Source organism: Pyxicephalus adspersus, chromosome 1 (assembly GCF_032062135.1).
Source record: "Pyxicephalus adspersus chromosome 1, UCB_Pads_2.0, whole genome shotgun sequence".
Classification (NCBI taxonomy): Eukaryota; Metazoa; Chordata; class Amphibia; order Anura; family Pyxicephalidae; genus Pyxicephalus; species Pyxicephalus adspersus.
The window spans coordinates 163,228,141-163,254,065 of NC_092858.1; the positions used below are offsets into that span (position 1 = coordinate 163,228,141).

A 25,925-nucleotide genomic window follows, 5' to 3' on the forward strand; every position below is an offset into this window, starting at 1 on the left:
ATGACATTTTTTTTGCATTACAAGGGTAAGCCCACAGTGCTACACAACACCATACAGAGAAAAACAGAAAACACTTCAATAACTCGCTTACAGGAGCAATTTGAACAGAGAAACAGAAATGGAAACTGCAGATTGTGATGAACCATCCTCAGCATTAACAAGATGTCAATCAATAGACTCAGTAAAATACATCTAGCTGCCCAGTGATTGGATCGGGGTAACAAATGCTTCATACTAAGGAAGCCGCAGGCACTTTTGAGTCTAGTCAGCCTCAAGAGGCTTTTAAACTCCATAAGGGACATCATAAAAACAAAGAAGATGCAGCTTGAAATGTTTAGTAACCTACATGATAAAGTCAGTCTAAATGGTGCCTATAAAACAGAAGCAATTACAGTGATGTAGGAATGGAAGGAACTGAATAGCGGAAGAACTAAATTATATTAAGATACCTAGCTCTTTAGTCAACTGTGCTTTGTAGTGTTTGTACCTGGCTTAAAGAGAACCAGACATGCCTGATCTTTGCAGGAATCTAAGTGTCCAGTCTTAAAGTGGGGATACAGTCTGGCAGAACATATAGTGAAAACCAAACAACGATCTCCCAATTCCTTATTGGACATATCATTTTCTTGCCTGCCCTACTTTGGGTAATGTTTGTCCAAAAGTATTGTCAAAGTAATGTAATATATCACAACATCCCCCCTCTCTCCCAGTTTACCATACAATAGTACTAGAAGCAGCTATATTGAATGGTTAAATGATATCCTATTCAGGTACAGAGGAAACTGTAAATTTAAGAAATAAAGCATTTTGTTTTTATCCTCATTTAATTTGTCACTGACACTCCCTGGTTTGTTTGCACTGCAATTAAAAGTATATCTTCTCACCTCTGTACATCAAAAGAACCTTCTACTTCCAATGGGAACAGGCTGATTCAACCTGATAATAAAACTAAGAGTGTGTAACCCTTGCAGAAAACCACATAATTCAAGAGATCCGGTAATCTCACATTTAGACTTCATTATCAGAAAATGGAATATAGTATCTTCAAAGTGCAATGATTCTGGTGAGGCCACTCGTATAGTCACTCAATGATCACCCAAACTAGGGCTCCATGTCAGACATCAGATAAATAAATGTAAAGAGCAAAATCAACTCATCTGATAGGACAGTCTACAATTTCTTGACTAAAAAATGAAATATATCCAACCCGTTTCTGAGATCGAGCCAATCCCCCTTTATCAGGGCTTTTAAATACCTTGGTAGTAATACCAAATGGACTCAAAATTCAGCGCTTATAGGGGTAATCTCTAGAGGCTTTCCATTTAAAAATCCTCAGATTGGGAGATAAATAACACTGAAGTTGCTTCAACTATTCTGGTGAGGCTGCTAATTTAAATGGTCAGCCCAACAAGGGTACTGCTTGAAACATCAGATAAAAGAATGTAATAAATCTGATAGGAAAGTCAATTTCTTGTGCAAAAAGAGAAATATACCCAACACATTTCGGGGCTTCAGCCAATTCTGATTTATCAGGGCTTTTAAATACATTGATGGTAACAAATGAACAGGTACAATGCTGATGGGAGTAATCTCTAGAGTTTTTTTTACAGAAAATGACCAGATTGGGAGGTATACCACTGAAATTGCTTCAATGGAGTGTACTTACAAGAAATAAGGCAAATTTAGACCTTTTAATGCAGGACTTTTATATTTGTAAAAGAAGGTCAGCAATGGCTGTTTCTAATTTTCCCACAGCAGCCAATCAGACTGTCTATATCACTCCGAATTGATAAAATGTGAATAGGCTGCTATAGTTAGGAAACATTATTGTTCAATGGACTGCCTTGTTATATAAGCCCAATGTGATTTTAGCCAGATAAAAGGCTGGTCTTTGATTTGGTGACCAAGGTAAAGAATAGATTTTATAGAAAAGACCTTGTGAAAGATTCTAACAAGCAAAGTTTTAAGAGGTCACTGTGGTGAGCAAGGCCAACAGACTATATTATCTATACAACAAACATATGGTATAGAATCTCATTGTCAGAATATATGAAAAGAAAATTCCCATTTACTGTATAACATACCAGTGCTGTCTTCATACACAACGGTCACAGTCTTCCAACTGTAGTGTAAGACCAAATCCAACACAGCTCGGCTGATGGCAGCATAGTCAGGGTGAAGGTTAATAAAAAATGTGTCTTTGTTGTCCACTGATGGATGTTTCCATCGTGTTTGGATATGGGGAACTTCTAAAGCGTTGCAGATAGACTGGACTGCACTGACGGAGGAACTGTGTGATGGCCCGAACAATGCAGCCACACCAAGAGCCAGCTGGTCGCATGCTAGGAATGGAGGAAAATAATAGTTACTTACAACTGTATATTCTATTGTGATTAAAGCTACGCGGGTAAAAAGTCCATCAGGTTCAAGAAATAAAATTTCTGTTGTGTCCTTCTACTATAAAACCTGAAAAAAGGCAAACTTCTTATTCATACATTGTTTCTTTAATCTCCACAATCAATGCAATGTCTACATTTGCATATGGACAGGGCTAACTGCTGGGAAAACAGGGGAGGTTTGAGCTGTAGGGAACTGGGCATTTGCCCCCTGGGACAGGTATAATAAGTTATATTGGACTGGTATGATCCCCCTGTCGTAATTCCTGACTATGTTACTGCCGATTTTTGAGTTTTCCCACTCACCTTTGCATGTTACATTTTAAAAAATATAAAAATATATGTTGGAAATTCTATAAGGTTGAATGGGGCCTTCTAATAATGGGCATAACAAGTGGTAACTTAGTAAGAAAGACCGCTAAAACTAGAAAAATAAGTAGTAGAGGTAAGTACTAGCTATAGTGAGGGCAGTAAATTATGGTGTACAGCATTAGGAAAAATAATACTGGCCCATTTTATGTCTATTGTGGCGATTTACTGCAAAGCACATAATGTACAACATAAAAAAGTGAAGCTACATACATTAAGAGACAATAAAGGACTGAATAGATCGATAAACTTGAACAGGTCTATAAATAAACATGTGATAATTCTAGATACATGAAAAAGGCTAAACTGTATTGAAATGGCAGCAGTTCTTAAGTTAAACATACCTCTCCTTGAAGCTTCAAAGCTGTCAAACAAGTTGATTCTCTGGATATCGTAAGTTAATGTAGTGTTGGGCATCAAAGTTCGGTTTCTGTTGATATTAGTGACTGCAAACTTGAAAGCTAGTTCTTCCATATTCACCGGCTCATTTTCCTGCGTCTCGAAAATACCTCCTGTAAACCAGAGATAAACCAGCAGAGCGGTTACATTGATGCACTGGGATTATGTTTAAAATAGTAAGTAAGCATGTAATGTGATAGCTGTATACGGTATTTCGTCAGCTAGAAAGCAACACTATTAAGGCACAGTTTATATAAAATCTTTAGTATTCTCAGCTGATCTAGAATCATAAAATACTAATAAAGCATGTTTGATTTGCACCAAAATGAACCTGTGCTTTTCCCATGAGTGAACCTGTGGTTTTTCAATGCTGGCATGTTGGCTGCTCAACTGGTTCCATGTAGTTACCCTTTCATGTTCATTGCTATTCTATTCACAATTTGGAGCTTATACAGGTGATTATGACTATTTCTGTACCACCTTATGACAGCGTTGGGTCCAATCACCATGTACCATTGTCAATCACCGTGCATTATTGAGATGTAGAAGTAAGTAGAGCCAGTCAAATGTCCTCCATACCTGAAATACTATATATTTGTCTTCAAAACCTCTGATGGAGACATCAAATCCACATAAGGGACATTCTTTCCAGGACAATTTGGTGCATATAATGACAGAGAAGCCAACTACTTTAAAGGAGGCATGAAATAGGCCATCTACAGTACATCAAAATAAAACAACTACCTCTGAATGGGTAACGCACCCTTAACACCAATTGTTTTCCACCTATAATGTCATATTAACATCCTTTCCTGGGCATTTAAATACAACCTATATAATTTGATGGTTTAACACTGACTATTACTAGATGGGCCGTCATTTAGGTTAGCATAAACACACCTTACTAGTTTGCTTCAAAGAAATGAAAACATTTCTGATCACTATTGGGAGTGAAATAAATCTGTCCGAGCATAGCATTTTATATTCAATATAAAACTCAGCAGTTTCACAAAGATTTGTTCATACATTAAACTCCCAAACATTTAACACAAGTTCCACTATTAGATGTCCTCTGATTATCAAAATCATTCACTTTACTTTACTTTTTACTACTTTAGTAAATCCCTACTTTACTAAGTAGGGATGAGCGAGAATGCCTCTGACAGTCTCGCAAAAAATTCCCCGAAATTCTGATGGGTCGGCCAAATTTCGGCAAACCAATTTCGCGAATTCCACTGAAGTCCACGGTGCAGAATCCCACAGTCCCTGGGCTGTTACAGAGATTCTCCATTGAGAGTTCATCTGAGTTCAGTTCCCACGGTCACTGGGCTGTACTTATAATATAACCGTGGGAACCTGTGGTCACAGCTGATTGGAGGCACGCGGGTGCCTTCAATCAGTTGTGACTGCAGGCTAACTTAGATGAACTCTAAATTGGGCAAGAACAAGACCTCGTGGTGAATCACAAGGCTGTTCTTGCATGTTCTGTAAGTGAGAAAAGGCCCGATTCACCGCAAGATCATCCCTACTTCTAAGCCCAAGACATCCTGGGCCCACCCTATCCTGAGACTGCATGCTTCTTGTATATGATATGGTTTTTATTTTAATAATGCACATATTTAAGGTTACAGAAGTGCACAAACATTTGATGTGTTTTATACCTGGAGTTCTGCTATTAAAAGGAAGGTTTCTAGAAGCTGAATTCAGATTGGTTACTTTTTATTGGGTCACACCAGTGCCCTTTCACCTTTAAATACAACCAACACATTATACGTACACCTCGGCTGTCACAGTCTCAATATGCAGCACATTTTATTAAAACAGGCACGTCCTAATAGACTGGCCTCTTCTGTCCAGGGCAGACTTGTCAGAATCCTCGATGTTGACAGCCAGACAGCATTTCATATTGACCGGCCCCATGAGGCTCTTTTTCTCTAAATTGTTAAAGAATTTTCCTTCTCCATCTCTCTTGTGTATCAATCAGCACTGGCTTAGAATCTTAATCTGAATATAGCAATAGCCTGAAATAAAGTATTTTTGCAAAATGAAGCTTAATAGAATCTTTTTTTGCTGACGCAGTGTATCTGTACATAGGACAACAAGCAAAACTATCCCATAGGGTATCTCATTTCTTTACTGTTTTTCAATTCAGACTAATTTTAAGAAATATGTTTCCAAATTGCTGAGGCTGGCTATGACCTAAGGGGAAAAAATGAGGCCATAGCTTTATAACAGAAACATGGAATTTAATTGGGTATTGAGCGTATGGCAGTTTACACAAAATCTCTGGAGTCAAATTGTCAGCACAGCCTAAAACGTACATAAATTGGAAGATTTGAGGTTGGTATTGGGGGTAGAGCAATCAAAGTCCTATTGGAACAGAGAATAATATTGGAATATTATAAAATGTATTTTTTGCTGTTTTCATTAAAGTGGAAACCCCTGGTACATGCAATGAAATCTTTCACCACCTAATAATTCACATAATATCACTATCTTGTACCCTACTTAAGGGAAGCTCCTTAGATTCTAATCAGTCCCCATGTAGTGTAGCTTCAGGATAATTTGGTCAGAAGACAATTAATATACCAATATTTTGTTATTATGCATTTATAAAGTGCTGATTAGATCACAATCCAATACTCATGCCACAGTCATAGTCTAATGAGCCTAACATACTCTAGGAACAACTTACTCATGTTATCAGGATGTTGGAGGAAATCCCTACTAACACATTAGGGACATATAAATATTAAATGGTCAAGATTTGATTGTGGGACCCTATTATGCTACAAGATAGGAGTAATAGCCACCAAGCCATCATAGAATATGTATGAAAGAAATCAGCATAGGTACAAAAATCACAAATGTCATCATTAGGGACCCTTTTCATACCTGTGGGTATAAACTGCACAGCTGGCCCCTTCCAGGTCCATAGCAAACTGCTGCTATATGCACAGGAATGGCAAACAGCATTGCAGGTACAAGGTTACAGCCATGGTGTTGGTCTTCCAAATGCAAATGTGTTACCAAAAGTGATTTGTAGATTTTTGAAACTGCTGCATCAGCATGCATTCATGGACAAAAAATAGTTCCCTTCTGCTCCCATTCATTTGAACAGAAATGGTTGAGACTACCCAATGAAGCAAGGCAATGGTGTTGATCACTAGACCTCTATTCTTCTCCAAATTGACAATACAGGCTGATGTGTACGACTCCCTGGAATCGCTGGTAATTCAGCACCATGGACAGCATCCACTGCATTCCAGTAAAATAAGGGGATTTCTAGATATTGTCAAGGCTACTGGTAAGTGTACATGCTGTAGCCTTATACACTAACCATACACAAAACTTTAGTCAATTGTTGTTGTACATTATTCTTTTATAACAAAATGTCAAACTTTCCTGGAGAATGTGTAGAGAAATATTTCAGTTATGGGTATGCAAATTATCTAGATCATTTCGGACTAAATTTCCCAGCTTATCTATGAAATCCCAGCCCATATAATTATTCCTTCTATAACCTTTGTCCTTTCTATACACTCCACCCTATTTTTATAACCATTATAATCCATCTCTTTCTTGCTGCAAAGCTCAACTAACTACAGACTGAAGAAATGTTACACATTGATCTTTTATGGATATAATAGGTTATGTGAACACTTAGTGCTTCCTAGGGGGAGACAGCATTTAAAAGTAAAACATCTTAAATTTTTTGCCTACTGAAATGTATAGCTCATAAATCCTAACTCCTTTTTACAATTATACATTAAAGTTATTCTGTATTTCTTACTAGTCATTTTTACCCATATAGTTTAACATATTATTCTTTAATTCTCACAGGTAATTTTAAACATGATACTACTTAGATCTACATTGTTGGACAACTGTTAAATCCCTTCCCTGTTTCTTTTCTATGTTTTATTAACCCATTGTTTTAAGCATGTTGCACCCTCAATAATGGCTTGTATGTTTTATCTGCCTTCATTATTGATGTTGTAAGGCCCTGATCTTTGATAAGTGCCCTCAATCTAACACCACATTATTCACCTACTGACAAGTCCCTGCTCAGCCTATTTGGGGAATAAAGATTGGTGGAGGACGAGGAATTCTTAGGCTCAGACAAGATCATGGGATCACTAATGGCAATTACAAATCTAGACAATACCAGGTTAGTCACAGCTAAAGGTCACAAATGGGCAATATTAGCCAGGCATTTATACAAGTATAGGGAAAGTTCCAGGTCAGGGCCAGAACTCATACACAACAAGCAATGTACCCAGTGGGTTTAGCAGAATCCTGGTCAAGGTCAGGCAAAGGTCCGTCCAGATGAGAGGCAGGAAGGGTCAGAAAGGACAAGTTCAGTAACATTGACACATTATAGGGGAACACCCTTAAAAGCTAAAAACTCGGACTATCATGGCAATGAGCATTTAGTATAAGCCCAGCTACCGAAGTGTTAGGCTAATCAACGCCTGTACCTTCCAGGCAGAAGTCAGGTGGAGACAGCTACTTGCTGCAGTACAATAGGTACTATCAAGGCTGAAAAAGTCAAGAAAAGGCAAATTCCCTTTTGCTAGTGCATGCCCCACTAAGACTGACAGGTTGCATAATGAAAAAGAAGACAATGGAGGGCACATAAGTGCATTGCAACAAGGGGCATCAAAAGACAGAACAGCTGCTGGAGACCAACAAAATGCCCGTGTCTGCCATGTTGAGATTGTATAGAGGGATTAGCACTGATAGAAATATTTTAAAACAAATAGTTGTATACCAAACAAAAATATGCAGGGAGTGGTGTCCGTCTGAGCGGAAGTTGGGTCTCTAAGTTCATCTAATGATCAGCATGGTGATAAGGCCATTAGTATTTTCAAAAAGAGAAAATAGGTCAGCAATATTGGTCTTTATGTTTCACTAGAACATTTTTGCAACTTTGGAAGACATTACTGCCTTTACATAACAGAAAATAGGAATGGGAATCTTGCACAGCCGCTCAATAGGTGCTTAGCCCTTACCCATCTAAACACCTGCTGCTGTAAACATTTCCCAGACTATTACCAAAGGTTCTCTAAAAGCTATTTCTCTATTCAGTATGGATTAGTGCCACCTGTTTACTTAAAAGTGGGTCATGAGCAAACAAAGAGCCTCTTCTATTAATAGGTATTCAATGATCGCCACATGCGTTTCAGTGTAAGAATTTGTTGTTCCCTAATGTCTAGATTTTCCCACTGCAATGATTTGTTTCTACTGTGTACATCTAAATACGACGACTACTACTACTTTTGTTTCTAAAAAAAACACATTTTTGCTAGTTGAAAAAAGATGGAAAATATTTCAGCCAGCCCGCTGACTGATGGCCAAGTAAGATACAAACAGAGCCTGGACAATCCAATCAACAGTGATGTAGCAGGCCAATGAATAAAACAATGAAAGAATGAAACAAAAAAACCATTAATGTACAATCATAAATCAAACAATACTCAAGAATAATCCAAGGTATAAACTGAACTGAATCTTGGACACGAAAACAGCCAAACCTGTTAACCAGGTGCTGACCTGGGCTAAATTCAGACTAGTGGTAAAAAACTGGGATGCTTACTACTCCTGGGCAGCTATTGGAAACCGCTAGGCACCCAGGAGCAGAAACTGCTAGAAATTTGCAAACACCTGAGCAGGCGTTTTTTTGCAGTAGGCAGTAGTGCCTTTTTCCTTCATGGATTTTTTGTAGACAGTTGGAGCAATTCAAAATTCTTGGAGACAGTGTGCTGAATTTGGAGAACCACTGGGCAACACTACCACAATCAAACACTTACAAATTAAATATGAGAGTGAATAAAACCTTTTGTTCCAATCTTATCTATTTAGGTCCACTAATAAGGTGAAGGAAAGTGAGTAAACAGACAGCTAATCTGCAGTGCTGAGTAAAAGTCAACAGAAGAAAAAAGTTTAAAGTGGGCCATTACAGTGACTATAAGTTTATATGGATAGTTGTCAAGTGGTGTGGTTACTGCTTTTCAACCATTATATCAGCCACTGTTTTGCAGGCAGCTGACAGCAGTGGCATTTATTAATCTATGTCTGAATAGACAATCAGCGGTCAGATGCTGCAAGTAGCATCTGAGAATGTGGGATCTAACGCCATGGTCAATAGATGTCTGGTAACCGCTTATCCAAACCAAATGCATTACTGCCCTCATAGAGCAAGAGGGAAGTGGTCAACTTGCACTTGGTAGACTGTTCACCAGTTGATAACTCTTGTCTATAAAGATCCATATGAACCAACCCTAAACTAGGGATTCCTTAAACATAATTTCCATCGAAATAGGTGAGGTGTTGTTACATAGATTAATTTAAAATAGTTTTATTTGCCAAGAAGCAACAGGGAGTACACAGAAAAGCATGATGGCTAAGCGGATAGTATGTCCCCTTGTTCTGCCTTGGCTATTATCTACATGGTATCCTTGAGTTTGCTGGGATTTCCTTTTGAAACCTACAGGGAGATAAAACCTGCTGTTGCACAAAGATATAAAAAATGCAGTAATGTATTATTATAAAAAAAATAACATTCAATGTATTTTTTAATGGAACTGGTATGCAAATGTTCCTTTCATAGCAGCATTCTCTTAACCCCCTGTACGGTTCAAGTCACGAGAAGAGGGAAACATTCAGAGCCATTCAAGCTCTGCTCAAAAAACATTTTTATTGTTTTGAGTAGAATAAGGAAAAAACCTTGGAATATGTCCCATTGGAGATATTTCCCATTTTATAGACACAATAACAAGCAAATGAAAGTCTATTAAGTAAAGCAAATTCTCTTGTTAGTCATCACCACAACCAGTGCCCCAACTGAAAGACTCCAAGGACAACTTTAATTTTTGTTCTTTTTTTTCTTTTCTTTTCCTATGATAATGTTTGTGTGAGGTTGCCCCCTCCCATTTACGGTATGAGTTCCTTTACCCCCTTGGCATGATTTTACTTTGCTCGGATATGTAAGATATATAATAAAGTATAAATGAAATATTTTGATTTGAAAGTGCTGGTCACATCTGTTCTAACACGTAGAGTATAATTGCACTCAACATTTCACAATCAAATGATGAAACATGACCTTTTCAATAAATAGACACAGACTGTGCCTGCGCAGAATAAACAATCGGGTCTTCTAGGAACTCTTGATACAAAAACATGACTGCTATAATATCCCGAGTCTTTGTGATCTTCTGTGAGCAGAGATTGGGAGGTTTATTGTAAGAAAATTGAGAAGGAAACAGAAGACACAATGCCTGTGATTCATGTGCCAACCCTGATAGAAAAAGTGAGTGCATTAAAGGGGGGGGGTAGCTGCAAGGAGGACAAATACCCAATACTATTGTTATAATGAATTGCTGATACAATGGTATAACTAGGCATTTATACAGAAAGCCTCCAGAGTTAACCCTGTACTTGCTTATACATCTATAGGTTAATATTAAGCCCTAATATAAAGGGGAATTCTTACAGCCACCAAAGCACGTTGGCTGTGTTTGTTGCTGTTGGACAATAAAGTATAGAGTCTTTTACTAAGTAGTTTGCAATTACCTTTCATAGGTGTTTGATGGAGAACTTTATGACCTGTTCCTTTCTATATGAAAGTAAATTATGCAGAACCCACACAGGAGTTCTGTATTTCACTTTCAAACAATTGAACACCATGGCAAAAGGGCAGTGTTTGCTTGAAAAACTTTTCTAAGTACAGATTGTAAGTAATGCACTGGGACAAACATATTTGCCTAATACATACACATGTTTTTAAAGAACCCACTCAGGCCTGCTCAGCAGCCAACGCTCTCCTGCATCTTGGCCAAGAGTCACTTACCGCCAGTTTGCTGTTAGGTTTCGCACTTTGGTGGTGGAGCTCGCCTGGAACAACGAGGCCCTCCACGCTACCTTCTGGCGGGCCTTTCAAATTGCTTTAAGGATGAGTTGGCTGGTCAAGAAATTCACACTGCTCTGGATGACCTGTTCTCCATGGCTACCCAAATTGATATATGTTTCCAGGAGAAATCTCGCTCCCACAAGGTCTTCTTCCCTCGACCAGCTCCATCCTTTCAGCGGCCTCTGCAACCTCCAGTCCCCCGTTTCTCATTGGTTTTTGTTCCTTTCCTGTTTTGATTTTATAATTACCTTTAAACCTGGTTCTGCTAACTCCCAAGCTGACGTTTTCTCCTGCTCCTTCAATCCACAGGATTCTTAAACCAGTGCTGGAACTTTCACCCTTCTCTCCCGTCTGTACTGGTGGTCCATCCTTTGTAAGGATGTGACGGACTATGTCAAGGCCTGTGCTGTATGTGCTCAAACTAAGTTGTCTACTTGTGCCCCAGCAGGACCGCTTCTTCCTCCACCCATCCCTAAGGAGCCTTGGTGTCACCTATCCATTGATTTTTTTATGGATCTTCTACCCTCTGATGGCTGTACGATCATTTGGGTGGTTGTGGATCACTTTTCCAAAACAGCCTATTTTGTACCCCTTCCAGTTTTACCATCAGCAGCTGCATTGATGCCAGTCTTCATTTGTGAAATTTTTAGGCTTCACAGTATGCCCACGCATATAGTTTCTGATCGTGAGGTGCAAGTTACCTCTCGCTTTTGGAAAGGCTTTTGCAGATCCCTGGATATCTCTGCGCACTTCTTAGCCTATCAACCGCAGACTAATGGGCAGACGGAGAGAGTTAATCAAGCCCTGGAGCAAAATCCCCAAGCCCTTGTTTCTGCCCACCATAACGACTGGGTAGCACTGCTGCCATGGGTGGAGTTCGCCCACAACAACAATGTCATGCTAAGCACCAAAGAATCACCTTTCTACATTGTCTATGGCAAACATCCTTGCTTTCCGTATCCTACACCCTGCTCTGCCGAAATGCCTGCACCCAGTGCCCTGCAGACTTTAACCGCATCTGGTCTTCTATTTGTGAGCATCTGAAACACGCAGCTCTCAGGCACAAGAAGTATGCTGATCAACGTTGCCGTAAGGTACCACTTCTCCAACCTGAAGATAAAGTTTGGCTTTCCACCAGAAATATTTATTGCAAGGTGGTTCTCCATCGGACCTTATGCCATTTCTGCCAAGGTTAAGCCAGTTTGCTACAAGTTAAGTCTTCCCTCACATCTCAAGCTGCTCAATGACTTCCATGTGTCTCTGCTTAAGCCATTGGTCCTGGACTGCTTTTCTCGTCCCTCTCCGCTGGCTACTCCTGCACCCAATTCTTCTCAGGAATATGAAGTCCATCAAATTCTGGATTACAAGTTTTCTCACAAACAGCTAAAATACCTAATAGATTGGAAAGGTTTTAGTCCTGAGGAGAGATCATGGGTTCCAGCTACAAATGTGTCTGCACCTCTTCTTGCCAAGAAGTTTCATCTTCGTTTTCCCCTTAAACCCGGATCCGGGTTGGGGAGGCCCCATAAAAGGGGGGTTAATGTCACACTTATCTCTCTCCATGCATGACACTTACTGCTCTTTCTCATAGTTTACATCTTTGGGTCCTGTGGCACAATGCATCTCTTTGGGTGGATGATATTGTATCTCAGTAGTTGTTAAAAGTTAAATTCTCTTTTTTTAGTTTTAGATAAAGCATTAAATGTAAGAACTTATCTTAACTTTCTATTTAACCCCAATGCAGTGGCATGGGGTGTTGGTTGGAGGAGTCATTAGGCATAGTAGAAACCAGGATGTTGACACTCGGTTTCTACTTTAAACAAAGATGTTCCTTTCATTGCAGTGGTGCAGCCAACAGAAGTAAATAAAAGCTTAGAAGGTATCATTTATGTAATATGTTGTAACCTATTCATTCTGTGGTGGCTGCATTACATTTTTTCAGTCTATTTTCTTTTTCACTTAATTTTATTTAATAATTCTGCCAATAACATACTCACTGTCATAGGGTGACAATGATCACTGATTGTACTGTATAATGAAATTAGCAATGTACTTAACTTAGGCTGCTAATAGGGGTGTCCATGATAGCGCCAGGCAATGCGCCATGTCAGGACAAGCAAGCTTTGGACCTCAGGTAACTAAAAACACAATTCTTTTAATATAGAAAGATATCTGTAATCATACAGATGACAAGAGATATTGGGTTATGAATACTGGGCTGTTCGTAAAGCATAAACCTCCACAATCAGTTTGAGTTATTTTTGGTGTGACTGGAGTTGGGCTTTAATTAGAAGCCCTAAAAAAGCCTACACACTGTGGCATTGTGAAGGAACCTTCACATTGTGTTGCATTGCAGTGCACACTGCTCAACAAAATTTACAATAAAAAGCCTGCTGTCTTTAATTTACCATTAGATAACTATGAGTGCCTGGAAAGACAAAATCATTTCAGATTTAACTATATCTTGCAGAGAAATAAAGAAGAGGCCTTATTATGTCACTCATTTCCATGTCTCTCAATTTGCTAACAGGCATTTCCATACTTGGTTGGGTGCCAGAACACAATTATGTTTTTGTAAAACTGTAAGAAGTTTATCAAACTAAACCACTGTGAAAGAGACAGAAATTCAGTGGCCAGGTGTAATTATTATTATAACAAGAGAAGTTACACCTCAAATGTGTAAGGTCAGGGCAAGGTAATTAGAAATAGCTAAACCGGAGTGAGTGGTAAGAGTGATCAGACAACCCATCTTATCATAAATACATTCAGACAATTTGTCCAAACATAACTAAAAAAATAGATTAGAGTGGAGATGGATGAAAAAGGGAACTTGAACTTGGAAACATTTGAGACCTGTAGAGTTTGGGGAATAAAAGTACTTAAAAGTCTTTAGATCAGTGTTTATCAAACAGGGTTCTTCCAGAGGTTGTTAGGGTTGGGGTTGTTCTGTGCTTCTCAGGTTGGTTTAGGTGACCCTCAATGATTATTTAGGTTGTCTGTAAGGGTGGCATTCTTTTGGTGGATTGCCAAATTTCTATTTATATACAACTCTACCATTAAACCTAATTAATAAGCCAACGGTGAGCCCCTGTATGGAGCTGACAAGTTCTGCTTTGCCCTTCACCCTCTCCCGCCACCTTTTCATGTTGAGCACCTAAGCAAAGACTTTCCAACTTGAATAGTCCTGGCTGGTGCAGGGATTGCTAGGAGAATCAGGGGCACTCACGCTGCTTCCCCAGCATGGCACCAAGGGATAGATACATGGGCTGTGAAAATAGGGTTCTGAGGTAGGGCAAGGCAGATACTAAGGGAAGAAGAGTGGGCATGCAGGTAGACAAAGGGGCATGCAAGCCTCTGTGGAGGCCCCTTCTGGCTGAGGAGTGTCCGGGGCATTTGTGCAGTTGCTTTGCACATTGCTATGTCTACTCATCAATCATGTTACCAGCTAAAAGAGAGCTGAAATTAAGATATGTAAAGAGGTTTTTTTTTTTTAAAGACATGTTGGGTGGACAGCGGAGTATAATGAGATGGTGATGTTTTAAAGCATTTCTTAGTAAATTAACTTCTGGAAGGTATCCATATTTAACACAGAGTAAAATCTAATTGCAAAAAAAGTTGTGTATCCAAACTTTAGAACAAAAAGTCTCAAGGTGATAGTTGAATACATTACTGACGGGTTCATGATAGGTTTAGCAAACATTCTTTGATGTTTATTGAACCGAAACTTAGAAATTGAACCCCATTGAAGTCTATGGCAGATAAAAAAAATAAATTCTGGACATTTTCCAGATAGCAAAAATGCTATGCAAAAAACATAAAAAGTAGAATGGCCTAGGGAACCAATGCAAAACATTAAAAAAACAATACTATTTTGGTGGAAAGGCGGGATTAAAATACACAAATACTTTTAAATAACATTCTTGCCTTTCAACTGTACATGGCGATATATGGTCCAGAAGCTAAATGGCTGTGATAAATTCATTGAGCTGCAGACACTTAACAATTGTTGCAGTGTAAATGCAATCTATCATTTTTCTTGTAATGCCCACCAGCACTAGGCATTGGTAGGAACAGGTACCATTGAAAATAATGTTATTTTGCCTGACCTTTATAGGAGTGGCATTTAACAGATGAAATAAACAGCACCCGGTTTGACATAATCTACAAGTAGAAATAGTGCATGAAGATCTTACAGGGCTCATAATAAATTACTGCACGTAACAAAAATGAAATCAGTACCTGTAAGACATTAGCGGATGTTTGTCGCTGACAGCCATGTGCTAAGGAAAAACAACACAAGTAACACTTCACAGATGGTGACTGCATAATTAGCTGGCTTTTGCTATTATTTATTGCAGCAGGAAAAAAATCTGAAAGGAGATTACCCAGCAGGTGCTTGTGGAGAAACTTCCATGTACAGCTATTTTTCAGCTTTAACTTTTATTCTAATGTCTGTCATTTGTGAATATACAAAATAACTATACACTTTGGTAAATGCAGGTGCCAACACATCTGCAAAAAAACCTGCAAATGGCCTCTTTGAAAGTGGAAATAATGGAAAATAATTAGAACAAATAAACAAGTTTGCATGTCATGTACAGGAATATAAAGAGTAAAGAAAGGCAAGCAACTTAAGACACAATTGATATATAGAAACTTTTGTACCTTCAACAGAATTTGTCAAACTCCTAAAATCCATCCAAGGTTCTGTAATTTATGGCTATGTAGCATAATAGGCATTGAATAATTATTAGCTTTAAGGACTCTGGGGACATGCATCAAGCAAACAAACAGATACAAAGTTAGGTGGAAATCAACTGTCTCTTACTTTACAATGCCTATGAGACATTTGATTTATAAATTATATATTTAATTGACGTGATTGCCCATTCATCAAAGTGGCATTCACAATGGAACTGAATGGGCTATGTGCAATACTTGCGTCTTCATTCAAGTTAATGGACCTGTGGATCACGACTATGAAATCAAAACACTAATCACCGCCATACAAAACCCAATACTTTTAAAATTTTGCATTTTTAAATTGCTGTTTGGTTTGGAAAAAGAGGAGAAGTGGCCGCATCCTCATAAATACATCCCCAAACTACTTTGCCTGTGTAATGTGTGATGTTTAGTATGATTTCAGAATATTTGTCTGCCGAATAAACTCCTGTGTGCATGCAAAGTAGTGAAATCATCCCAGCCTGGCCAATCAAGATGGCTGAAGATCCTTAAAGGGGATCAGGTGAAGAACCTGGCATGGGCAACAAAGCGTGGAGAGGTGCATTTACTTAAAATAATCGGATGGGTAAGCGTATTTTGTTTGTTTTCGAAAAGACATTGGGCCTGATTTACTAAAGCTCTTCAAGACTGGAGAAAATACATTTTCATGGGTGAACCTGGGTGCTGCCCAACTCCGGCCCTAGAGGGCCAGGATCCAAACATGATTTTAGTACTCCTGTAACAGACAATATTAAAGTGAAACTAAACCCGTAGATACTCACCTATCCCCCGTTCCATTGCAGGGCACCTCTATCTTCCTTGAAGACGATCTTCAGCCATCTTGATTGTTCATGTCGGGATGACGTAACTCCAGTGCGAGGATTTACCGACTTTTCCTGGCAACCCTGAGTTGCGTATGTACAGATAAGAGCAGTTACTGAGGAATGGACATTGCTTGTCACTTTCTGCAATAATTATGTGTTAAAAGTGAGACTTTAGTTACAGTGTAGCAATATATGGTTTACAAAGATGACTGTTTATGTCTGTATTATGGACTTTTAGCTGCTCACCATTCAGAGCTGGCAAGGATAAAAAGTTCAAATAGTATTAACCATATGTCTGCAAATGTCCAGTGATACCTCTCTTTAATGGGGGTGTTTTATAGTCTTCATAATCAAACAGATAGAAAGGAGGGTTTAGAGCTAGCTCCTGCGAGAGAGACAAATATCCAGACTCCTGCAGTCACTTTGCAGTCAGACTAAACCACCATTTAATGTCTATGAAATAATACGAATATGCCAACGTTTACACTACATTCAAGCAAGTTTAGGGGCAACACACACCCCCACATTTCAAACTACCATGATTGTCCCAACAGATAGTAGAATAGTAAGAAAATTGAGGTTAGCCCTAAAATGAGCTGCAGAAATACTTTAGAAATGTATAATCTTACAAATAAGCAAAAAAGCAAACACAACTAATTTAATTGCATGCCATTAAGATAGAAATAGCATCTAAAAGAAAAAAACACATGCATTTGCAATCTCGTAAAACACAGAAAAGGAAATACTACAAATGCTTCAATGGACTGATTCAAGCTAATTTCTGATTGACTGTACCTATTACAATGTATTAGTGATGCCTGCTTTCATCCATCTCTTTCATTACTATAATTAAAGTACATTACAATCAAAAGAAAGGGCACGACTAGACCGACTGTCAATGCTGGAATTGGAGAGAGTGCAGAGAATGGCAACTAAACTAATAAAAGGAATGGAGGAGCTCAGCTATGAGGAGAGATTAGCTGAACTGAATCTATTCTCCCTGGAGGAGAGACGTATAAGGGGGGATATGATCACCCTGTATAAATATATAAATGGTCCATATAGAGAACTCTCTTCCCCATTATTCACTTTGGGATCTTTACAAAGAACAAGAGAGCACTCTTTGTGTCTGGAGGAAAAGAAATTTAAGCTCCAGATAAGGAAGGGATTCTTCACTGTAAGGTCTGTGAAAATGTGGAATCAGCTCTCTCAGGAAGTAGTTTCAGCAACTACTAAAGATTGCATTAAAAAAAAGCTGGATGTTTTTCTATAAGCACAGAATATACCTGGGGATTAAGGATTTAAAGTAAAAATAACAGAGACTGTTGATCCAGGGAACATCCGATTTCCTCATGAAATCAGGAAGGAATTTTTTTCCCCTGTTGAAGCAAATTGTACCAGGCTTTTTTGCCTTCCTCTGGACCAACTATGTCTATAGGCTAAGACCAACTATCTTATAGGCTTTAATATCTGGGATATGTTTACTTCCCTAGTGGTTGAACTTGATGGACTTATGTCTTTTTTCAACCTTACCTACTATGTAACTATGTAAGCTACAAAAATATGGAGCAAGCTCTGAAATCAACCCAGCTGACATTGGTTGGTGGTAAGGGGAGCACCTTATGTGAAAAAGTATTTAGTTCTGTATAAATCTATGACAATTACCCACAAAACAAGCTGGACATCTTAAGGCCTCTTTAGCCTCTTCCATAAAAGTTCATGATGAGCTCAAATTTGCCAAAAAAAATAAAATAAAGGACAATCTCCAGAATGTTAAATCTGAACAATATTTCCTGGAATAAAGAGCTTTATTTTTAAGATTTGTCGGGTTTAGCCAACAGTGTGTTTATTTCCCTGTCTGTGTCATTTACTCCATGTGTTTTCCTATATCTCTCTATGACATCTAGAATATTGCATTCCTGTAATATTTTACCTAAAGCTTCCTCAGGGCTGAAACTTTGACTAGGAAAATCTAAATGCAATTCTGCAAATTACAAAGCAACTCACAAACGGAAGTGCTACAGGCTGTAATTCACTTATTGAAGACCTATCTGTCTTAATATGTTTGGTATTCTGAAACAACCCTAGAAGTCACATTTCTGGATATCTGATGACTTAAATGGACTGACAATACATTTTTTTCATCTCTACCATATTGCTTTTTTTCTACCCTTTTTCCTGGCTGTGGAAATGTTCTATGTGTATAAGCAGTACCCAAAAAAATAATTTTTTATCTTGAATTCGTTCAGAGGAGCCAAAGTAGCAACAACAGAGAACATGACTCAGGAAGTACAGTTGACGTCTTGGGAGATAAGTTGAGCAACCAAATAAAATAAAACAATACTCATGGACTGAAAAGGACCCGTGAAAAGTCCAATGCCCAACCACCCATGTAGAAGCAGGTCACAGAGAACCACTGATTACTTGGCTATGTGGAACCATTTAGGGAATAATCCAATGTTTATATGATGGGTGTTTATAAGTCAGCCTAAATCTCCCACTGGGGTTGGGGAGATAACTGGTGTGAACAGACTATATATTCTCTGCCCTAAAGGTATGTGTATCATGCTTGTATATTTTATAATCTATGAATAGCCTACCCAAACCTACTACAGGTGTATGAAAATTGTTATCTGTAAGTTAGTGAGTTTTACATATCCTCATTATTTTTTGCATTGTCTTCTCCAAGTGGTAGTACACATATCAGAATATTATCTAGAACAACAGCAAATGGCCTTGTCTTAGAGACTAAAATAAACCTAAATCAGGCCACACAGATAAAAAAAACTTTGTGAAATCGTATTTCTCAGTGTACAAATGTGAAATTCCTGGGAATACAGCTGTGGCCTTCTAAGAACTTCAAACTCTGGCCTTTGGAGTGCTGGGTCCCAGGTTCGAATCTCAGCCAGCACACAATCTGCATGGAGTTTGCATGTTCTCCCCCAGTTTGAAAGGGGTTTTCTTCTGAACAATTGGTTTCCTCCCACATCCCAAAGACATACAGCTAGGTTAAATGGCTTCCCCTCAAAAACTAACCTGTGTTAGAGACACATGACTATGGTACGGACATTAGATTGTGAGCCACTTTGAGGGACAGTTAGTGATATGACTATGGACTTTGTAGAGCTCTGCATAATATGTCGGCACTATAAAAAACTGGAAATAAAAATTCGACAACAGTCATCCAGACAGACAAGCCCAAATATGACCCATGTAGTAGCAGATAATGGTTAGTAAATAGCAAGTCCATAATTGTAAATCAGAAACAAAGCACATTCTAGCAATTACCAAACACTATGGAATCACAGGAAATGCAGCCATGTTAAAATACAGCTTTACACTGGATTCTAACCAATGAAAGCCAACCTGCCGGATTTGTGGGTCAAAGAGCTGAATGGTAGTTTTCCTGCAGGACCTGCTTCTGCCAGTGGTGGGGGGCATGGTGGGCATCACTAGTTGGAACTCTTTGCTAGGCAGGACATGACATGGATGTAAGAATGTGAATCCTTATGGTCCATGCTTAGGACAGCGGGGCCACATCATGGTAAGCATTAAGTAAGTGGCTGTTGAGGGCCCCTGACTATTCTTACTTTTTTCTGTTCTGGAGAAAAAACACGTTCTTCTTAAACTGATTCCTAAATAGGGACCTCTATACTTATAATCATATAAGTAGAACAAATAGACCCTTAGGGATTATCTGTGCAAAAAAGAAAATTCCTTTTGCAGGGGATGCCTGGGAGAACACAAGAAGGATACACAAGAACATATTGATATTTCGAGTTGTTTCAATACACCATCAGGGTACAAAACACTTCTGAGTTGGCATATGATTATTTGTGTGAGCACTAACAACAATAAAATTAATTTAAATAGCTTGTTTAGCAATTTTAGATGTTATATTTATTTTTAAAGACAGTAGATTTTTCCTAAAAAAATTAAAAACAACAATAAAGCTTGGTAGGTAAATTTATTATCTTTAAATCATTGGAATCCCATGCCTTTGTGCATTAAAAACAACATGCAAAAGTGTTAACTTCCATCACACACTTTGCTATAGCTTTAGAAAATGGATAATGTTTAAAGTGGAATTAATGTTTAAAGAATTACACATAATCCTGTTTGCAGGATCTTCTGTAGAATGTACATCAAGCTATGCATGCAGATAGGGGTAGCCTGTGGTGGGCTTGCTATGTATGATGATGTGGGCGATGGGGCTTCCAGGAAGAAACACTAGAAGAAGGGCTAAGTATGGCTTTGCTTTTGGCTTGTGCCTGCACAAAAGGGCACCACTGATCCAGCATACAAGAGGAAAGCCAGAGTTGGTGTATTAAATTTACATTAGATGGATAGATAGCTTGAGTAGTAATTTGATTTTGTTATGTGTATGCCATATGCCATCCTTTTACTATATAAATTATTTTATCATTAAAATGGTCCTACAGGCAGACAGTCCATTCCTTGTAATTTCCCCATCTGTTGTTGGTGTATGAAATTTATCGAAACCTTTCTTCAAAAATGAACAGCGTGTATATTGTAATAGTGAAAAATAATAATTAAAAATAATTTTGGAAACCGCTTAATTGCTGCATATTTCCTTTGGTTTCAATATCTTTTATTGTTATATTGTCCCTCTGCGTGTTTGTAGGCGTTATGGAGTGGATTAATTGCAATTGCTGTGATCAGTGCAGGAGACTGCAAAAATATTTGCTTTATCTCATGTCAAAGACAGGTTTTCCTTCATGAAAACACAATCTGCTGTATTCAGACACAAGATTAATTAGACTCAATTTCACTGCATGAGCAAAAAAAAGTACAACTTTGTGAGTTAAACAAAAAATGTAAATTCTTCAAAACTAGGACTTTAGAGGCATTTTTTAACTTTTTCATTGCTGTCAGTATACCATTATATATTAGTAATAGCAGCTAGCAGAGAGAGGATTCAAATCTTGTACTTAATGGGGAAGTTTTACATCTCATTCCAGAGATGCATCAGTAGAAATATTACCAAAATGCACAAAACCCGACTTTGACAACCGTCACTGGAACAGTGGTCCCCTTTTTAAAATACAGTATATGGCAAAAGCTTGTGGGCATTAAGCCATACCACCTACCTACATGGCCAAACATATATGAATAACTCTCCAAATGCTTGAGTTAAGGTATTTCTAATAAAGGTTACTGTTATTGCTATAGTGTAAAGAATTGTTGGTTTCCAACCCTTTGGCAACAGTTTAGAGAAGGACCTTTCATGTTCTTGCAAAGCCAGGTCCATAAAGACATCTTTGGTATGGACTCATGGAGGAACATGACCTCTACCCTACTGACCATTACCACTATTAATATGAAGTGGAATGCTAATTAGGGCTAGCTACACACGTGCAATAATCATGGTTTGAAAACGAATGATCAACGGTTATTCCCGATTTATTTTGAACGATCATATTTTGCACAATTCGTTCAACTATAATGCACGATCGTTCAAATATAATCAACCGATAATGTACACACTAGATACGATCTTTTGAACGATCGTTTGAACAATCGTTCAAAGGATGCAGGAAGTAGCATGTACAGGAGAAAGTCTGTCACAGAACAATCTACGATCACTGAACGCCTGCACACTCAATAGAACGATCGTCACCCAATCAGGTCCTCCAGAATGGTCATTTCCAGCAAGATTCTTCGTTCGTCGGCGTCGTTGACTAGTGACTGTGCACTTTTTTTGTTAACAATTATCAGATGATCTGTCATGGATCGTCCGTTTTCAACAACAATCATTGCACGTATGTACGCAGCCTGAGTGCTTGGTCTCCTTATCCATAATCACTAACCAAACTAACAAATGCTCTTTTGGCTGATTGAACAGAAATTCCCAAATTCTATGCTCCAAAATCTTGTGGCAGGTCTGTCCAGAACAGTGGAGATTGAAATAGAAGAAAAAGGGAGAACAACTTCCTATTGAAGTTTATAACTATGCAATGGGTTCTTGGAGAAGCTTGTACTGGTGTGATTGTATAGTGTCCACAAAATTTGTCTATATAGTGTAATTGCTTGTATTAATTTGTTTAAAAAATGAAAACGGGTCATAAATGACCCTATGTATATCGGAAGGTTAACATTATTCTTTTACATTTTAGGTTGTATCTTTTCAGGTTTACTCCCCTCACTACAATTTATTGTATAAAACCCCCCCCCCAAAAAAAACGTAACCTTTAGGCTTAGTCTGCATGGACTGTTTCCCCGGTGTTTAAGCTGAGGCTTTGAAAGCCCATGTTTGAAATTCCTATACATTCCAAAAGGCTAATCTACACTAGAATGTTTCCTTATGGCACGTTTTTGAGCTTTAAAGATACCTTGCAACATTTTAAACATTAAAACGCGGGGTTAACGTAAGTAAACATGTCCATTGATTTCAATGGTGGATTTTCCTGCATTTATAAATACTTGAAAACATAACCGCAGTAAAAAATTTAGTAAAACGCGGCAAAATGCGGCATAGGTATTTCCAGTGTTTTCCAGCAGTTTAAAGGTAAGGTGTAAAACACCTGAATTTCAAATATGGGCTTTTAAAAGCCTCAGGTTAAATGCAGGGGAAACAGTCCATGTAGACCCAGCCTTAAAACAGAAAAGACTCTCTGGAAGAATTATAAATAAAACCTGACAACGTGAGTGTGCCACTTCTACTACAAAAGTAAAGCATTCAGAATTTATATGTGTCAATAAATATTCTTTCCCAACAACTGTTACACTTTCCATGTTAGACAACAGAGAAGGAAAACTGCCATTGAATGTTAATGCATTTTTAATGCCGAATGTTCTATATTCCTGTGTATATTTATAATTGTAGCAGGCAGAGGTGGAAGATGCGGAGCTGCTTCAATAAATCTAGTATGATACGAGTATATTAGATCTGTAATCTGTGTGTCTTTCTGGATAATAGATCTTCCTGCCATCCAGCGGTAGCTATGGTGCCAGTGCAATGACCTAGTGGGGATCTAAAAGAGAAGATGAATGTTTCCAATAGCTTGGAATTTATGGGAGGTAATCACGCACAAGCTGTAGATAATACATATTATCTCCTGGGCATTACACTACTAGGTTAGGTGGGGTGTAGACTATTCTGCTGTAAGCAGTCAATACTTAACACATTCACGTAGCAAAATCTTCAGTGCAAAGCCACCTAAATAAATAAATAACCTGTGCTTTGTCCATCCAGGAAAACATATTTGCCTTAAAGCCCAATTCCAGAAATGCCTTGCTTCCTTCCTCTCCCCAAAGTTCCACCCAGCAATTATCTTTTTATAAAAATCCAATCATACATATCCTAAATTGCTAAAACTTTTGGCTGGTCCAGTGACATCAATAGTTCCACCCTTTGTTTGCTGGTAGCAGAGATTGAAGGTTTTTACCTGTGTGTTAATCTCTTGAGAAGTATTGTGAACCCAGGCTGGAAGGATGGGGGTACTTTTTTGATGGCCTTGGTTCATAAGAATTGGTTGGATGATGCTGGGTGTCTTTCATTCCAGAGCAGTGGGCTATGTTTTTGAAAAGTTAATGCTTAATGACCCCACCCCACCATCACATATTTCCCTTACCTTCATTGTCAAAGAAAATGTCCTGTACATGTGGGTACGGAGACACAAGTAAATCACTCACCCAGTGTTGCCACATCGGGTAAGTCATAATCCTTGTATAAGATCTGACTAGAAGGACTGGAAGCTAACAGGGAGCTGCATTCCTGGAATGGAGGATCAGAGAAGCAAAAAACCCAGAAGTATAAAAAATTACTTTATGGAAAGTTCCAATATAATCTATAAATTAAATGATAATGGTTAATTTACTAATATCTATCCATGTCTTCTGTGTCCTTATTGTTCCAACCCAAATTATATAATAGGCGTACATCTTTTCATGTAGGCCAGTAGATGTCCTTCATTTATTCCTCCATAGTAATCCTCCCTTGAGAGCAATAAACTCTATGTTATTAGTATGTTATCACTATGTTATTGCTGACCTCCTTCTGAAAACGCTAGTTGTCTGGCTGTTAGAATAAGCTTTTGACATCAATTCTTTTAGAAAACCTGACCACAAGCATTACTGATAGCTCATACAGATGCCAAATAAATGTTTCCCCAAAAAATTTTCTTATACAGGTAGTCTCTGGGTTACATACAAGAGTTATGTAGGGTTGTTCTTAAGTTGAATTGATATGTAAGAGGGAACAGGTACATTAGTTTAATAAATCCGAATAGTACAGATGTTTTTTTCAACATAATATTTATTTTTACCTTTCTGTGCATGTACAGTGTGGTGTCAGTTACTGTATAAAATCCTCACTTTCAGTTATTCACAAAACTCACAAATTCACAAAAAAAAATAACTTTATGAAGCCTAGACATTCATCAACTTTTGAAGCAAGCTGTGATTTGATAAGCAAAAAGAAACACCTGCAGAGTTTGTCTTGGTCATTAAAGAGTTACAAGAGAGTATCTGTTTTATTATTTTATTTTATTGTACTGTTTTATTGTTACTGTTATTGTACTGTTTAAAAAAGTGAAAACCTTTATTAAAATTTGAATTGAAAAAAAAAGAGTCACAAGAGGTTGCAGAACAGCCACAATCTCAGCTGTGTTTACCAAAAGACTTCTGCAAGTCATGCGAACCGTCCCCCTCCACCCCATCAAGCCCCTGCCCTGCACACGAGCAAGCAGGGAAGCCTGTATACAGAATCGGAAGGTTGTGATTTTATTGGGAGCACTCCGGTAATTGGTCCTTCAGTACAAACAAGCCTTTCTTGAACACACAGTTCATTTTTGGGCATCATATCACAAAAAGGAAGTTGCAAAACTAAAAAAAAGGGCATAGAATGAGAATGGCAAGCAAACTAAAGATAGAGGAGCACATCTATGGGGACAAAGTAACTGAACTGCATTCAGCCATCAGCTGACCAATTAAGGAAAGATATAATCACCTTGTATAAATACATAAAAGAGTTGACAGCTACCATATTGTAACATATATGCCATTGACTATATGACTACAAAGAGATTAAAAATCACTTTCACACCAGAGACCAATTTGTATTGCTATCTATAAATTCAGCCCCAGAATTACCCCTTGTGACCTCCTCTGTCTGGCAGCCTGAGCAGTTCTGAGGATATAGAATGTCAATTCTTACTTGGATAAAATGATTAATAAGCATTTTGTGACAACCCAAAACCACAATAAAAATCACACGTCTTTGCCTCAGCAGCTGTAAAAGCTCCTGGGAAGAAATGGTTGGCAGGACTTTGAAAGGTC

The 25,925-nt window shown here is 38.2% G+C and overlaps 1 protein-coding gene across 6 annotated transcripts in view; it reads right to left on the reverse strand.

Annotated features, from left to right (window-relative positions):
• GRIK1 (glutamate ionotropic receptor kainate type subunit 1) overlaps positions 1 to 25,925 on the reverse strand; it is a 228,898-nt gene that overhangs the window by 128,736 nt on the left and 74,237 nt on the right. For all 6 annotated transcript variants that reach the window (XM_072398109.1, XM_072398097.1, XM_072398115.1 and 3 more), the window contains exons 2-3: positions 3,110 to 3,277; positions 2,085 to 2,342 (exon numbers count right to left, since the gene is read on the reverse strand). In XM_072398109.1, coding sequence (XP_072254210.1) covers positions 2,085 to 2,342; positions 3,110 to 3,277 — 426 coding nt within the window. The remainder of the gene's footprint in view (positions 1 to 2,084; positions 2,343 to 3,109; positions 3,278 to 25,925) is intronic.